Below are 16,522 nucleotides of genomic sequence, written 5' to 3' on the forward strand. Positions count from 1 at the left end.
CAAGAAATACAGGGTTGGCTATTTTTTTTATTTTTTTTTTCATTTCTCTAGGTATTATAGAAGCCAGGTCTAGACAGCAGCCAACGTATAGAAGCCTCTCTTGAAGACACAGCCAAGCTGGTTTTGAATTACTTTGCTAGATATTAATAACAACATAGCCCATTCCTGCTCAGGAATATTCTGCTTAGTCTGCACTGAGCTCTTTACTGCTCCAAAGACTAAAGCTCATTTGGGAAAGCCTGCTGCAGTACAGTCTCACCCATTATGTCACTAACTGAACTCCCTGGGCATTTACAAACCACTTCCCAATCTTTGAGTGAGAAGAAATTATTTGCAAATTCAGGCACTTACACTTTTTTGGAGTCTCTATTTTTTGCAGCTCTTTAAACAAATGAGCAATACTGACCTTGTCAAGTGCTGCCTGCACAACTGATTCACTCTCAGTATCCAAAGCTGACGTTGCCTCATCAAGCAGAAGAATTTTGGGATTGCGAACCAGAGCTCGGGCAATTGCTATTCTTTGCTTCTGGCCTCCGCTCAGCTGTGCCCCTCTTTCTCCAACCACAGTTTCAAACTTCTACAAGACAACCAAACACATTTGCACAACAGTCAGTGGCACAGTCCTTTCACCACAGAAAGGCAGTGTAAAGAAATGGCACATCTGTGTTAGTAGCCCCGGCAGCATCCTCTCCTTCCTCTAAAACACTGAGCATTAAGCATCCACTTAAATAAACCACCCAATGGTTTGTGCCTACAGAACTCTCATAGTTCTCCAAATGCTCATTTTATGTCAAAACTAACATTTTTCTCAAAAGTTATGAGGAAGCTCTGCATAGCTCTGCATATTCACAGCTCTGGGAACAGCTTCCTCTACTAAGGGGAATCTCTCCTAAGGAATACTTTGGTGTGAGTAGGTTGAAGGGAAATTATTTCAGCAGGACAGCAGCTTGCTCACCTTGGGTAGCTTCATGATAAAATCATAAGCGTTAGCTTCCTTGGTAGCTTTCTCAATTTCTTCCATGGTGACATCCTCTCGGCCATAGCGAATATTTTCTGCAATGGTAGTAGCAAACAGCCCGGGCTCCTGATTCACCACACCAATAATCTCCCGCAGATATCTTACATTTAGGGTCTTAATATCCTGCCCATCAATGGTAATCTAAAGAAAGGAAACGGACACAGCCCATTTACTAAGCGTTCTGGTCAAGGACAGAACGAGGTCTCTCTCCCCAGGCTGGCACATGGCTTTTGACGGGAGACTTGACCATGTCATTTGAGCATGGGCAACAAGACCAGAAGCTGACTTTGAACAACTGCGACGCACAGAGCAGTCATCTGGCTTGAGGTGTCTTACCGTGCCTTCCTTGGGATCGTAAAATCTCTGGATGAGCTGAACAGTTGTACTTTTCCCACAGCCACTGCCACCAACCAGGGCTACTGTCTGGCCACAGTTGACCTTGAGATTCAAGCCTTTCAGTATCTGTGTGCATAAGAAAGTTTGACCAAAGCATAACAGCTTGTAAAATGTCAATGTAAATTTGCAGAAACTCTAAAGACTACAGTAAAATATCCTTCATGTTTACAGAATAGCCTGGTACATTCCTCTGTTTTTCAATTTAAGTCAGGTTTTATTGTACTGATACGTCAATATATTTGTTACATCTTTGTGTATTTAGTAGCACCCTTATTTATCAAGTCATTACTCTTCCAAGAACATTTATCATAAAAGCTAAAAGAAGAAGTACAATATAGGGCATTTGTGTGAACCCAGTATTGTATATATATTTTTTTTGTCAGGTTCGGTGTCTGCCCTGAAATTCCTGTATTATAACTCATTTCAAGAAAATAAAAAATATAAAAATCGCTCTATCTGCATACATGAAACAACAGCCCATTGGTGCATTATATCTGGTTAGGTATCACCCCAATGTATATTGTTACTATGGGTATGGCCAAACACCATAATTATAAGTTAAGAATGCTGTAATTCTTTCTTATTTTGGCATGACACTGCTGTTCTATTAGTGCCAGCAATGCTGATAAAACCCTTATATGTCTGCAATCATAACGTTTGCTGCAAAGTGGTGATTTCTCAGTTTTGAATACGTTCACATGGTGTTTAAAATGACAGCAGCTCCCACCAACAGAATTCTTAACTTTCCTATTATCAAGAGATTGGAACTAGTATTGGAGAAGTTAAATAATTTTGTAAAAGATCTCTGAAGTAGATAATGCCATAGGGTTAAAATATTGATTATCAGAAATTCTGGAAAATTTTGTAAGAGACCTCTAGATAAGAAAGGGGAAAAACTGCATTTGAAATTGTGGAAGGAATGGCTTGGAGTTTGCGGAGTTTCACTGCACTATGAAGAGATTGTTCCTTCTGCTCCTCTCTTCAAAATGCAACATTTCACACCAATTGCAAAAGTGATGGTCTGCTTTCCATGCAGATGTGCTCACTCAGGGAGGTGGCAAAAGTGCCAGAAATCACTGAAGCTGTAGAGGAAAAGAGCTTTTCTTTCCCTCTTACATTGCTGTTGGCCTATGGGAGCTTTTCTTTGTAGCTTTCTCCAAAACTTCAAGAGGCAGAGAGACATCTATAAACCTCTGTGTAATGAGACAAAAGGGAACTTTTGCCTTGGATAGTTCTTTTTCAGTTACCAATGAAAAACAACTTATAGTTTTGCTTTCACATACTTGCATAGCGTTTCATATTATTTCACTCAGAAGTAATCCAGTAGGAAGCCCTCAGGAGGAAGTTCTTAATTTAAAAGAAGAGGGAGAGCTGAAATTCTGTTAATTTTGAACTAAAATGTAGCTGTGACAAAAAGAAGTCTGGCAATGTCATTGCACAGAAAGATCTGCTCAGTGCCTTGGGCAAGTTTTGAAGCCCTTTTTGGCGAAGGGTTCCTGCAGCTATCTAGTGTGATAAATTCTTACCCATTGATATCACATACATCTGCACAAGTTTAGGAATGCAGAGTGAGGTCTGTTAGGCACTACACTCTTAGACCATAGTCAGTATAATCACTCATAGACTATAGTCAGTAGGCTGTATGCAACAGTATTTTCACTAATGCAGTAAGTTTCCTTGCATCTTCTGGTTTGTTCATCATTCTCATTTTCCTTTGTTGTGCAACGTCCTTCACCCTTCATCCCCAGGATTAAAGTTCTAAAAAGGTGACCTCTGGAATAGATAGAGGAAGAAGTAAAAAACCCAGCCCTTCTCTAATACTAGATTATTATTCTCACTGAGTTCTGTATCAAAATGTTTATCTTCACTGTCTTTGTGTTGATTCTAACGGCAACTAATATAAGTACCAAATGATTTCAATTGATCTCTTCAGAAACTGGCAAGTTGCAATATTTTTTGTTTCTTTCAAAGCTGACTAAAATAGCTCTGTTCTTCTCTGTCTTCACGGTCTACCTGAACAAGACGGGAACGAATCCCTTTTTAGAGATTAGTGAAAATAGACTTCCTTCACATTGGAATAGACTTATTTTCCAAGACATTCTTAATAAATGTACTTTCAGAAATTGTTCAGACCTCTTCTATCCCCAGTTAATTACATCAAGACATACCTTAATAAAAGCTCTCAAACAAAACTCTCTGTTCCTTTGGTGGGGCAGTTTTTGCATTGTAAATGCAAGAAACAAAGTGTTAGATCTTCTGCCAATTTCTCAGATAGATACTTTTAACAGACTTACAGTGTGAACAATCTGGAAGATCAGTATACTGCGATTACATTTTTACTGTGTTAAACTAAGCGTTAGTATGATGAGTGTTTTGCATTATATTTATGAATTATATTTATTATTATAGTTATGAATTATTAGGGCATCCAAGCTTTAGTGCAAATTTCATATAGCCATACCCTTTTTTTTTTTTTTTTTAGTGTGCTTTAGTTAAATAAACTATTCTGGCTAAAACAGATATTGGTTCTAGATAAAAACAAAAGTTTCCATTATTTCTAGGAGTCTTATTTTCTTAATTATAACAACTGGTTTTCCCTGAGACAATCAGGTTATCTTAAGTGGAATCTGAATCACTTCCATGTGTAATACCTGAATATCTGGCCTAGCAGGATAATTGAAGTAAACATTTTTGAATTCCAAAGTCCCCTTAACACGGTCCGGTTTATAGCCAGCATTGGATGAACTGTCAATCTGAGGTTCCTGTGCAGAGTAACATGGCAAGAAAAGGGAAAACAACAAAAACATTGTTTAGATTTCTAATGACATTTTAGCATGATACAGGGCTGTGAAATCTTTGACGTCAAATGTTACCATACAACAAGGCATACATAGCAAGCCTCATTACAAAGCAGCAGAGCAAAAATAACTACTTAAATGCAAGAAGCTGCCAGTGCAGGCAAGTCTGTCTGCTCTACTCTGTGCTCATGTGGCCTCACCTTGAGAACAGCATACAGTTTTGGGAACCACAATATAAGGAGGACATAAAACTATTAGAGAGTTTCCAAAGGATGGCTGTAAAGATAGTGAGGGGTCTGGAGGGCAAGATGTATGAGAAGCGGCTGAGGTCCCTTGGTTTGTTCGGCCCCGAGCAGAGCAGGCTGAGGGGAGGCCTCATGGCGGCCTGCAGCTCCCTCACGAGGGGAGCGGAGGGGCAGGCGCTGAGCTCTGCTCTCTGGGGACAGCGACAGGACCCGAGGGGACGGCATGGAGCTGGGACAGGGGAGGGTCAGGCTGGGGGTTAGGGAAAGGTTCTGCACCCAGAGGGTGGTCGGGCACTGGGACAGGCTCCCCAATGGTCGCAGCACCATGCCTGTCGGAGTACAAGAAACATCTGGACAACACTCTCAGATGTATGGTTTGGGTTTTGGGTGGTCCTGTGTGGAGCCAGGAGTTGGACTCAGTGATCCTTGTAGGGCCCTTCCAACTCAGGATATTCTGTGATTCTAGGGGTTAGCAGCTGTGGCAGTATTAACATGGATAGGGAACTAGGTTTTAATGCATTTAATTTTAATGCAGCACAGAACAGTTCAGAATCAGGCATATGTCTGCACTAATATGCAAAGGCATAAATTCAATTTATATGACAACCCAGGACTAATTTTAAAATAGCATTGCTGTCACTATGATACTTTAACGTCAAAATGACTGTAGCCCCTGCCAGCCACTAAAGTATGTACCAGACATCTGGTAATTAACTCTTACAGTTCAAATTAATCCTTTTCAGTCAGGGTGCTCTTGTCACTGTTATCTCAGTTAGTTACTTGAGTTAGAATGGATATAATTTCTTTTTCTTCTTTACCTTGTTTTTCTGAAATACAAGGTTAAAAAATAACAGGCAGAAATTTACATCTTGCTCATTTAAAGGCTCACATCACAGTATTTAGATGCTTGTCCTGCATCCAAAACTGTTAGGTAGAATTTTTAAATGTTATGATATTGCATCCACAATTGTTTGGGCTTGATAACTTTCTATTCAGAAAAGAAGTCAGATGTTCAATATTTTCAAATGACAGCCATGGCAAAGATACTCACATTGTCTATAATACTGAAGATTGCATAGGCAGCTCCTCTTGCATTGGCAAATGCCTCCATGCTTGGTGCACTAGATCCAACCCCAAAAGCTCCAAGTAATATAGAAAAAAAGACCTAACAGCAAAACAAAACATACAAACAAAAAAACCAAAATAATACACAGCTGGAATTCACTTAGATAGCTTCATTTATCTAAGAATATTTGCTATCCTTCCTTCAAGTAGATTCATGCATGCTGTGCAATACGAAGAAGTCTAAAAGCAAAGCTGCAATTAAACAAGTGGCAATCATTTAAACAAAAAGTAAACATTTATAGGAAATAAGGAATTTTCAAGATCAGTCTAAAATTTCCCCATTTCACAATTGGCCCATAAAGAGACTATTGTAAGTTTCTGATGGCTGGGGTTCTTCCTGAGAGTGACAATAAGATATTTACAATTCCACCTGAGGAAAAACTAGCCAGCAATTACTTCTATGGTTAAACACAGAAAAAAATAATCTTTCTATCTTCATATGGCATAAAAACAAGGCTAATCTAACCCAAAAGTTAAAGACAAAATGTTCCACTCCAATGTACTACTGGCAAGAACAGAACCAAATATTTGAGGAAACTGGAGACTTCTTCATGTGAAACTAAAATTGTTTGCCACATCAATAACAGACTAATTTCCACTCTAATTTTTCAGCCTTGGTTTGACGTTTTTTGTGCTTATTTTTTCTCTGAACACATGCAACTGTACCACTCATTTCAGATGTTGGGAATAAATGCCCATTTGCATTTTATCTTAATCAGATCTAAGTATTAAACAAAGCTTGCATTACAGTGCAAGTTGCTAGTGACCCAGAGGCAGTGACAGTCAGTATGGATTTCTGCAAGGACCAGCAACAACCCCTGCTCTTCAGTCAGGTGCTGCTTGCATGAAAGCAAAGCTCTTTTCCAGCTGTTTTCTACAGGGTGTTGGTAGTACAAACTCACCTGCCTGGCTTTGCCCTGAAGTGGGCAAAATGGACTTACACACTTGGTCACAAATGAAAACAACGAAATGAGCTCTTAGGTTTTAGCACATGGCACCTGACTGTAACGGACTGGATGGCTTCAAGAGATGCTGACATAGCACAGATGTTAACTTGTTAGCAGGAAGGCTGCGACGGGGATTACAACTCCAACCACGTTATCATATTCCAAGCTTTCCAACAGAAAGTCCACCTTGATATCAGTGAAGACAATGACTTCAGGTCAGCGAACTGGGACTAAGACAGCATTTAATTTGTTATAAGACAAATTGTACCTGAAGCCTGGTCTTTCTCTCCTGATTACAACCTCCTGGCATGGACTCAGGCTTCTAGAAGTCAAACCTCAATCTCCTAGCAAAGACCCAGTGGGACTGAATACAAAAATAACAACTAATTATTATTGATCCAAGCTGGCTTTTAACAAGGGACTTTCATGTGAGTGGTATTTATGTTGCTACCCAATTTACAGAAATAATCCATGATATGTAAAGCTATATTTTTTATTTTATTTTATTTTTTAACAGCTCTGAGAAAGTGAAAAATGCAGTTTGGAAACCTAACTTCAACCTGACTCAAAATTTAAATAAGGTTACACAGAATCAGTTCAATACTCTTCATAAACCTTGTTCAGCTACTGGTGAATACTTACCGTAAAGACATTTCCAATTGTATAGTCATCAGAGAGTATCAGAGTGGTTCCATACCAGAAGGCCAATGCATAAGATGCATATATCAAAAAGAAAGCAATACCTATGGAAATATTGGCTGAAATAACTTTTTTGATACCAATGCGTTTGGCTTCTTCTAAATCTTTTTGGTATCTGAAAGAAAAGGCATAAAAACCAGAGCATACAAGAAATTACTCTTCTTTCTTTTTCTATTCATATTCATAAATTCCCCAAAGCACATGTCAAAGTTATGTAAAATATTTTAGTAATCAAATCCTAAGAAAGACCTTGCTATGAGTGGAGGAAAATGTATTGACTGTCCTTCATGTCGTAACAGGTTGAGCTGATCAACTCAATCTGGACCACATCATAGATGACTGTAAAAGGCTGTGGCAAAATGCTAAACAGCTGTAAACCTGTGATTTCTGGAATATTGCAATAGCAAGAAAATATTTCTGATATTACAAGGAATATTGTTGCATAAGTAAGTGCTGCTGTAAAGAAAGGAGAACTGGTGATTTGGAGAAAAGAGGATCAATTTACATCAAAATCTCTCAGGGGAATGAATATAAAGGAGATATTGGGATAGTGCTTGTATCTGATATTCCACATTGGACTTGGACAGAGAGAACAAGTCAGTCACATGTGCATGACTGTGAGAGACTCCAATTTTGTAAATATAAACTGAAGAATCGAATGCTAGTAGTAGCTGCATGACCTGTGTGCTCTGGGAAGTGATAGCTGACAAGTTTCTTTTATAAATAATCACTGAACAAATAAAAAGACTTTTTTTCTTTTTTTGAACTTAGTTCAAGGCTATTAAGATAAAGCTGGATATAGATAAAAATCAAGGATTGTAGGTTGAATCAGTTAAATTACAGCCGAGCGCACACAAAAAATGTCTGCAACAAAGGTTTTTCATTTCATGGGTCTTGGAAATTTAGAAGTATTGACATGACAATTGCACCAGAAATGGCTCCCAAAATGTAGTTCAGTCTCAACTTTCAGTAAGAAAAAAAAGGGGGGTGAGGGGAGCAACAAAAATATGTATGGTGCCAAAAGCAGGAAAGGAAAATGGTAAGAAAGGAATGGTGATGCACTTTTTATTCCAAAGTACTGAATAAACTGGCAAACCTAACAGTGGTCCAGTAGCAAAGACTTTTAGTGATTGATTTAATGTTGAAATTGTGGATAAAGCCACAGGACTGACGTATGCAAACAGTGACCTGAGAAATTACAAGCTGGTGCCTGGACAAAAACAGTATAAAAAGCTTGTAAAATAAATAAATAAATAAATAAATAAATGAAAAAGAAAGTACAGTGAAACAAAATAAAAAATAAAATCTGTCATAAGCTATGAAAGCAAAGGATTAACCCAATTAATTTTCTTTAAGACTGTCTTTCCTAGAGAGGCAGAACACAGTAAAGTAATCCATCAGGACTTCATTTATACCATATAATGCCAATTTATCCTAAAGCCATAGGATAAATTATTACTTAAACAATAGTTGTAATAAAAGAATAGTACGGTAAGGAATTGTTTGAAGGAATATAGTGTTCAGTGGCAAGTTGTAATACCCAAGGGATTTAAAAACATGAGTTCTTCAGTCGGTCTTGGGATTTATTTTTTCTAGTCTTTTTAGTGGCTTTGACAGATAAGGAGTATTTACAATAAATAAAATTTCCTGGTGGTAGAAAAATGAGAGGATCAGTGCAGAGGACAAGTGAGAGGACTAGGACAAAGGAATATCAGAATATCTTACAGAATTAGATACATGATGTTGGGAGATAAAGGTAACAGAAGCAGATGAACTGTACTTCCATAAAGTGAAAGACAACAAATTTAAAGAATAGAGATCATCAGTGAAATGGAAAACCTATATTGTATAGGAAAATCAAATTAACTTTACTGTGATGGCCTAGTAAAATGACACCTGAGAGACTTTATGATTTATTTCTATAAATAATACAGGAAAGTTAACCCACGGGAAGGAGCTATGAAAGCAAAAGTGCAGTGCTGGTACAGAAACAAACTCATAGATAGGAATTCCGTGTATGCTTTGATGGAAAGGGATGCCCAACCTTCAAACAGTCAAGTAGTAGAATAGCTTCCCTGACTGCAGCAACAGAGTTAAGAAGACTGCTTCTTTCAGGATGGACCTTTTAGGCTTATTAGCAGAGGGAACAGGTGATACATTTGTTTACTACAGTAGCAGACCCTGGTCTCTGTAACTTAGGAGGTCCTTCTTACTCTGGAAAGACATACATCACATTCAGGGTACCTCAAGATATTTTAGGTTTTTGCTAAATGCCATAGTTATTAGAAATGAGCTTTTTTTCACCATTGGTACGCTATGTATAAGATTTCCAGAACATGGAAAGGCCTACCCTTCTCTCTCTCTCAAAGTTGTAGAAGCACTAGGAGAGGACATAGAGCACCACCAATGTGTTATTTTTTTCTGATTCTCTTTATTCCTTTCTCATTGATTTCTTGTTTGCTTTAGCAGCCACCAGCCTGGGATGAGATGGGCTTAGGAGATGCAGAATCTCAAGTACAAGATGGGTGAGTCTGATAGAATTAATTTCCAATTTATAAAGATCTTTCTCACTGTCATAGGGTAGAATATTTTGTCATCATTAAGCATGTCACCATTGTAATCTCTAGTCTACTGTTACGCTGATGGAAAAAAAAAAATTGATATATATATCAGGATGCATAGCAGAAAGTGTCTGACAAACTGTGTTTCAAGGATGAGCAGGAAAAAGAGCAGATGAGAGCTACAAGGGTGATGAACAGCACTGGGTAACCAAAGAAGGATGCTGGGGTGAACTGGGAAGCAAGGCATAGATGCCCAAAGAGCTTCCTTTAGCTTCCTGACTGTGAAACAGTGGTGGCTGGAACATAAGGGAGAAGCAAGGGATGGTGTATGTTTTCTCTGAATGATACAAATGTTACTGAACTTTGAGTCTGAAAACTCCGGCCAGCTTTTGTGGTCATGATGATTAACTTTAGATAAAAGATCAAAAAGATGGCAAGAATGATATTCTGTGGTACAATATAAGTAAATACACGTGCATGCCCTTGGCTTGTGACCTTTGCGTTATACTTGTCTTTTCTTGCCACATGGCTGGTTTTTTTTGCTTTCAATTTTCACTAGGTATATGAAGCCTGAAATGCCACATGCTTTTTCGGAAAGAGAGTGCATGCATCTCTGCATAGCTGATGATGCTTTCTGAAACTAATAAAAAAAGTAGCAAAGACAAAAAAATCAAAACCTCTTCAGACACTATTATAAAAACAGCCAACAAATTGAAACTTTTTTCTCACCTTTCAGTTTCTTTCCTCTGTCCTCCAAATGCTACCACAGTTCGAATTGCTGCCAGAACTTCCTCTGCAACAGCTCCTGCTTTTGCATATGCAGTTAGTTCTTTGTTAGTGAATGCAGAAATTATCTGTGTGCAAGAAAAATCATTTAACTTTCCTGTTCAAACAAAAACAGAACCAGCACAAGCATTGTTCTGATTTATTTGAATACTTTTTTTTTTTCTTTTAAACTGGATTTCCTATCTACTTTATTATATTTTTAAAGACGTATAGAAGATTGCACATTTTAAATAGAGTTGTGATTTTCATCTTAGGTCTAAAGGCAAGGCTGCCCAGTGTCACTGTAAATCAATAGCCAGGTGGTACTTAACACCCTAATACCCCTTTGAAGGTCCTAGCCAAAGGCAATTACAGTTCTACAGATGAAGTCTATTTCTCTCTCAGAATGTTCTGCATTTACATCTCATGTGCCGTTTTCAGGCAGTTATTGGAAGTGGAGCAAGTGGCAAAGAGATCTGGAGCAGAGGTCGTGGTGTGCTGGCTGCCTGGCGGTGTCTGCCCGTGCCCATATTCTAACCCCAGAGGCAATGACCTCCTCACCCTGGGGTCAGAGCCTGCAGACAGCCGTTACCCCAGGAAACCTGACTTACTGCAGGCTCATTCCAGGACATACCTGAGATGACCTCAGCTGTGCAATCTTACCTCATTCGTATATTTATTGATCTTTACTGACTGTACTTGGATATCTTGGTGTAGTAGTCATGAAGATCCAGTGAAGAAGGCAAAGGTACTGCTTATTTACCCTTTCATATGACGGCACACTTAAATAAAGTTTACAGCAGTATAGCAGTACCCATGGAGGAGGCAATGTACTTCTTCAACCCCACCAGTGCCATGACACAACTTTCTGCATGTAGGCAAGGTCAAAGTTCACGAAGAGCCAGATTACATGTTTAAGTTTTCAAATACCAAGTGGAGTTATGGAAATTACAGCCTACCAGTTTATTGAAAAATAACACTTTTTGCCTACCTTTGCCCAGATAGCTGAAGAGAAGCCCAGAACGGGACTGAATGCCAGGATCACAAGTGTTAATTTCCAGCCTTTTGTAAAACCAACTATAAATCCAGCAAAAAACGTAGCCACTGCCTGAAAGAACATCCCTATTTTTTCCCCTATTCCTTCATTAATCTTGGAGATGTCACTGAAAAAACAAATGACATCCAAATGAGTAAGAAAGCATGAAAACCACAGACATGAATTCTTTAGATACGCCCACTGTGTCAGTATTTATTTATGTTTCTAACACCTGAAGTTTAACATAGCTTCAAGTTTGCAGCCACAGAGCGCTTGGAGCAGTATTCTCCAACATCTGTGTTTCTCAGGATCCATTAAAATGATCCCAGGATCCATATAAATGACAGTATAGTTTACAGAGATGTTTAATGAGATGAAATAACATGGTTTTGATGAAAGTATTACAACTGATTTGTGATAGTTAGAACAAACACTCAGTTAGCAACTAACTGTTATTTAATACTTACTCAACAATTCTAGAGTTCAGTTCGCCCACATCATTTACATCAAACCACCCAATCTCCTGTCTCATTACAGCATGAAAAAATTCGTGTCTGATTCTTTTTATTTGCCTGCCAGCAGCTAGTGTCCAAAATGAAACTTGAATGTAGGCAGCGAAAAGAACACAAGCTCCTATTCCAGAATAATAATATGCATATCTGAAAGGAAACAAAAAGGAGATTTACAGCTGAATTAATTCTACTCCAAACAGGACTCCTAGAGATAGCTTATAATTCAGATCTTTATATGTGCATTCAAAACAACACAGAAGGTTCTTACAACTACCTGCTATTTCTCTTTCTTCAGTATAATGAATATTTTTTAAGTTCTTTCAGAATCAAATTTCAGTTTTTATATTCTACTTATTTATTATACAACTTTCAAGAATTAACACACAGATTTTAATTTAAAAATTAATGCCTCAAAGTCCACAAAAACAAAGATAATAAAAACAGGCTTAGAATGACGTATTTTCTCTTAAAAACACTTCCCACAATGAATGAAAATTAACAGTGGGATTTTAAAGATGCTTAAGCTAAGTAAAAACAAAAGTTACTGTTGGGGATATCCACTTTCATTTAATGAAGTCAGGATTTGACTTCACTACTGAATTTTAATTGTTTGTGTGCTATTATCGTTTAATTGCTTTGTTTAACATTATTTGAGAAATTTTAGGTTGGTTTTAAAATCTGTGTGCATTTCTAAAGAAAAATAATGAAATTTGTGTCTAGATACCATTTATGTAATCAAAACTAAATAAGGCTCCACACATATAAAATAAAATATAATAAAATAAAAGAGGAAAGCTATCCTATGTACTTTGTTACAAATGATTGCCAAAGATGTTTTATTTGTGATTGCAATTAAAATATTATCATATATAAACTGAAAAATATTAGTACATTAATAAATAGCTGAATGAGTGCTGAATGTTGTTCTTAATCATTGTCAGCATAATAAAAAAAGCTACAAAAAGCAGCAAAACTGGGAGGAAAAAAAACAGGATTCTGGCATTTGTTTGAATGCGTAATTTATGACAACACACAAGAGAATTTAATTCTGGTCCAGAATCCCTATGAATTATGGTTATTTCATAATATCATTGGTAAAAATTACATGGAAAATAAAAATATATTACATTGTGAATTATTTGTTCAATGACAATTGTTGAGAAAGTTACTTCTTTGATTTTGCCAGCTTTTTTGCATAACAAATATGGCCATATTTATGTTTAGATTCCAGTACCAGAATTTAGCCTTTTTTTTTTTTTTTTTTAAATCAACAATTCCTAATTCTTATCCCACATAGTGGGGTTCTTGTTTGTGCAACAAGAGTAGAATTTACTGTCTGTGATTACGTACTGCCTTCAAGGAGCAGGCTGTCACAGCTGATTTTTTAAAACAAACACCCTTCCTTGAGGTTGAACAAAAAGACAAGATTTACTTTCCCCCTTTGGAAAGAGACATGAATAAAGAGGAGCTGTTTTTTTTTTTTTTTTTTTTTATAATGAGAAAACTGAAGCAGAAGGAAAACCTGAAAAGGGCAAAGAATTAAGCAAGAAGAGGTAGGGCATAGGGGCTGAGAGAGAAGGTAATGACCACAACCGCCCCAACTGTAAGCCTGGAAATTGCACAGAGAATGATACGATGAGGTCCTACGGCCCCTCTTTGCAAATCATTGGTGCTTAACACCTTAGAAGACTGTGAAAAACACCATTGGACTAACATGAAACAGCTTGCCAATAAGACAGTTTACTCAGACCACCTGTTTCATCTCAGTCCTTATTTAAATTCTATCCAATAAAAAACATTAAAAATACACAAGCAAAGTACTTGACCTAATTTATATTTTTGTGTTATGAGCAATGCATATTTATTGGGCATTATATAAAAACTATTTCTTTTATCAATTTCAAGTTTGTTGTCTTCTGTCTGATAGCTGCAAAGTGAATGAAAACTTTGCTATTACCTGGTCAATTCATCCTCCAACTCTCCAAGCAGAGCATAAGAAAAAAATTCTGTAGAAAAATTCACTGACATATGGTTCAATAAAGAAAAATTTTCTGCAGAAAAAAAAAAGAGAAAAGCATATTAGTTATTTTTATTAAAAGACATGATAATAATTTCCTTCTGTAAAATCCTATTGTCACAATGCTGAATGAAGATTAAGAGCCGTCAGCTACCTAGCACCTGACTATGTTTACGGAAGTTTAAGATATTCAGCACATTACAAAGTATTTTCTGAAGCCAGAAGTGAAAATTCTCCCTCAAACATTACAAACAGAGAAAAAAATCAGATCAAAACAAAACAAAAACAAACAAACAAAACAACAACAACAACACACCAAAACCCTAGCTAAATTCAGCTACTGTACACTAGCCTAAATTTCACATTTGAAAAACAGCATTTTCTCTTGAATATGTACTGATTTTAAGAATACTTTTAAAAACATTACACTGGATCCATAAAGCTCACCTTACTTAGTAGTGCTCTGAAGTACTTTACAAATGTAGGTTCATAAATAACTAACATTCAGAAAAATAATGAATATGGAATGAGGCACTTCCAATTGTCTAGGGTAAGCTTTTTTCTTTTTCTTTTTCTTTTTTCTTTTTTTTTTTTTTTAATTAATTCTTGTTGCCAGAGGTTAAAGATGTAATTAACTTGTATAATGGATTGTCTACATGTGAAGCTAATCAGGACATGCAGTTCTGCAATATGCATTTGGCACTTCAATCTCAGAATAAATGTACCTTCTTTTGGTTTGGCTCTACACTAAGAAAGTGATTGTTTTGATCAAGTAAATGGACGTATAATCAGTCTCTTGGATGCTCCTAACATTCTTATAAACAAACACAGCAGTTAATAAATATTGAACTATCTAATAACTTCTGTGCTGGGTTATATATTTACTGCATCTGACCTTTTTTTTTTTTTTTTGTTAACAAGGCCTTTATTACATATTTTATCTTACATATTTAGATTTCTTCAAGAACTGCTTCTGATTTCAAAGCATAGCATTACACATTTTCTGCCTTCTCTTTTTCTTTTACCATTAGTCTTTCATCCATTTATTAAATTCCTTAACTCCAACTGTAATGCTTCAAAGTCTTTCCTTTAAAACTGATATAGCAGTTAATTAGCAGACTGTGTGTAACAGCACAGAAAACTGGTTGGAGGAAGTGTGGAACTGGTCAAAATTACAGCCCTGTTGATTCTCACAGTAGGAAGTGATCCAGTGATGCATCTGACCCACAGGATACAGGCAAACGTCTTTCCTGGGAAACCTCAACAGCCTGAGGTGAGCTGCTAGTCTGTCCTTTCTTTTTCCCAAATATACCTTGCTTATTGTTGTATAAAAGCCATATTTCACCAACACCAGCTAGCAGTTTTTACCTGGATAAGTCATGTTTTCTGAAGTAATAAAACTATCTGTCATGTCACCAAAGACGATCATCATAACGGGGAGTCCTGCTCCATGGAGTATTGCCATGGTAGTGCCCAGCACCATGAGCAATTTGTCCCACCAGTCAGAGTATCGAAACTGAAAGTGGAAAAAGAACTGTGCTATAAACTTCTCTAATTGCAGCAAATGCATGAGAGTGACAACATAGTGTTAACAATGCAGAAAGAAGCTGTAAAATGTAAAAGAATAAGTTTAATACATAAGATAATAAAAACATAGCATAAACCAGTAACTTCTTAATTTTTCTAAGAATAAAATGATGGTTTTCATAAAATATGAATAATAATAAAATATTGAAAATATGTTTAAACAAGTTTTTCATTCAGTTTAACTACTTCCAGCTGGAATTTAAATTGATAACTATAGCTGAAATTAACAAAATAAAATTTAAGAATACAATGTTTATAATAATACATATAACTTTATAGTATCCATCCCCACATTTGGGGCTAGTGTCTCACTGTAAGGAATTGCAAGGCAAATATATCTGAAGCTGTATAAAAATGATATGTACTTCAGTGTTTCCATTTTATTTTTATTAATACTTCTCATGAAAGAGTAGCCATTAAAACTGTAAATATGATTGTGTCCTAAGAAGAGTAAAAATTTTATCACTCATATTGCACAGATGCATGCAAATGGAAAATGGGTTTTAGTCATATGCTGAAGCAAAAAAGTTTCTTAAATTCAGTTACTGGACCTGCATAGAGGTAGGAGCCGTGGGCTATCATGTCACCAGAATAAACTCTAGACAGGCTCTCAGTCTACGACAGCTGCGAGACAGCTCAGCCTTCTTGTGGGAGACCTCTCACACCCTGGGAGGGTGGCTTTTAGGAAGGGCTAGCTCAGAGCAGCTAACATATAGCACCTTGTTCCTGTCCCCATACTCCAAATGAGGAAGAAGAGAAAGAAAAATATGCAAGAATATCTTGTATATTTATGAATCCTCGAGTAAAACTGTAACT

General features: G+C 36.9%; 1 protein-coding gene across 1 annotated transcript in view; it reads right to left on the reverse strand.

Annotated features, from left to right (window-relative positions):
• LOC106039633 (ATP-dependent translocase ABCB1) overlaps positions 1-15,724 on the reverse strand; it is a 41,507-nt gene extending 25,783 nt beyond the window's left edge. The window contains 11 exon segments of the mRNA XM_066991681.1: positions 407-577; positions 956-1,159; positions 1,355-1,480; positions 4,066-4,176; positions 5,509-5,622; positions 7,172-7,343; positions 10,519-10,643; positions 11,546-11,717; positions 12,058-12,249; positions 14,060-14,153; positions 15,488-15,724. Of these exon segments, the coding sequence (XP_066847782.1) occupies positions 407-577; positions 956-1,159; positions 1,355-1,480; positions 4,066-4,176; positions 5,509-5,622; positions 7,172-7,343; positions 10,519-10,643; positions 11,546-11,717; positions 12,058-12,249; positions 14,060-14,153; positions 15,488-15,689 (1,683 nt within the window). The 5' untranslated portion in view covers positions 15,690-15,724.
• Positions 15,725-16,522: the final 798 nt, after the last annotated feature.

This window comes from Anser cygnoides, chromosome 2, assembly GCF_040182565.1.
Source record: "Anser cygnoides isolate HZ-2024a breed goose chromosome 2, Taihu_goose_T2T_genome, whole genome shotgun sequence".
Taxonomy (NCBI): domain Eukaryota; kingdom Metazoa; phylum Chordata; class Aves; order Anseriformes; family Anatidae; genus Anser; species Anser cygnoides.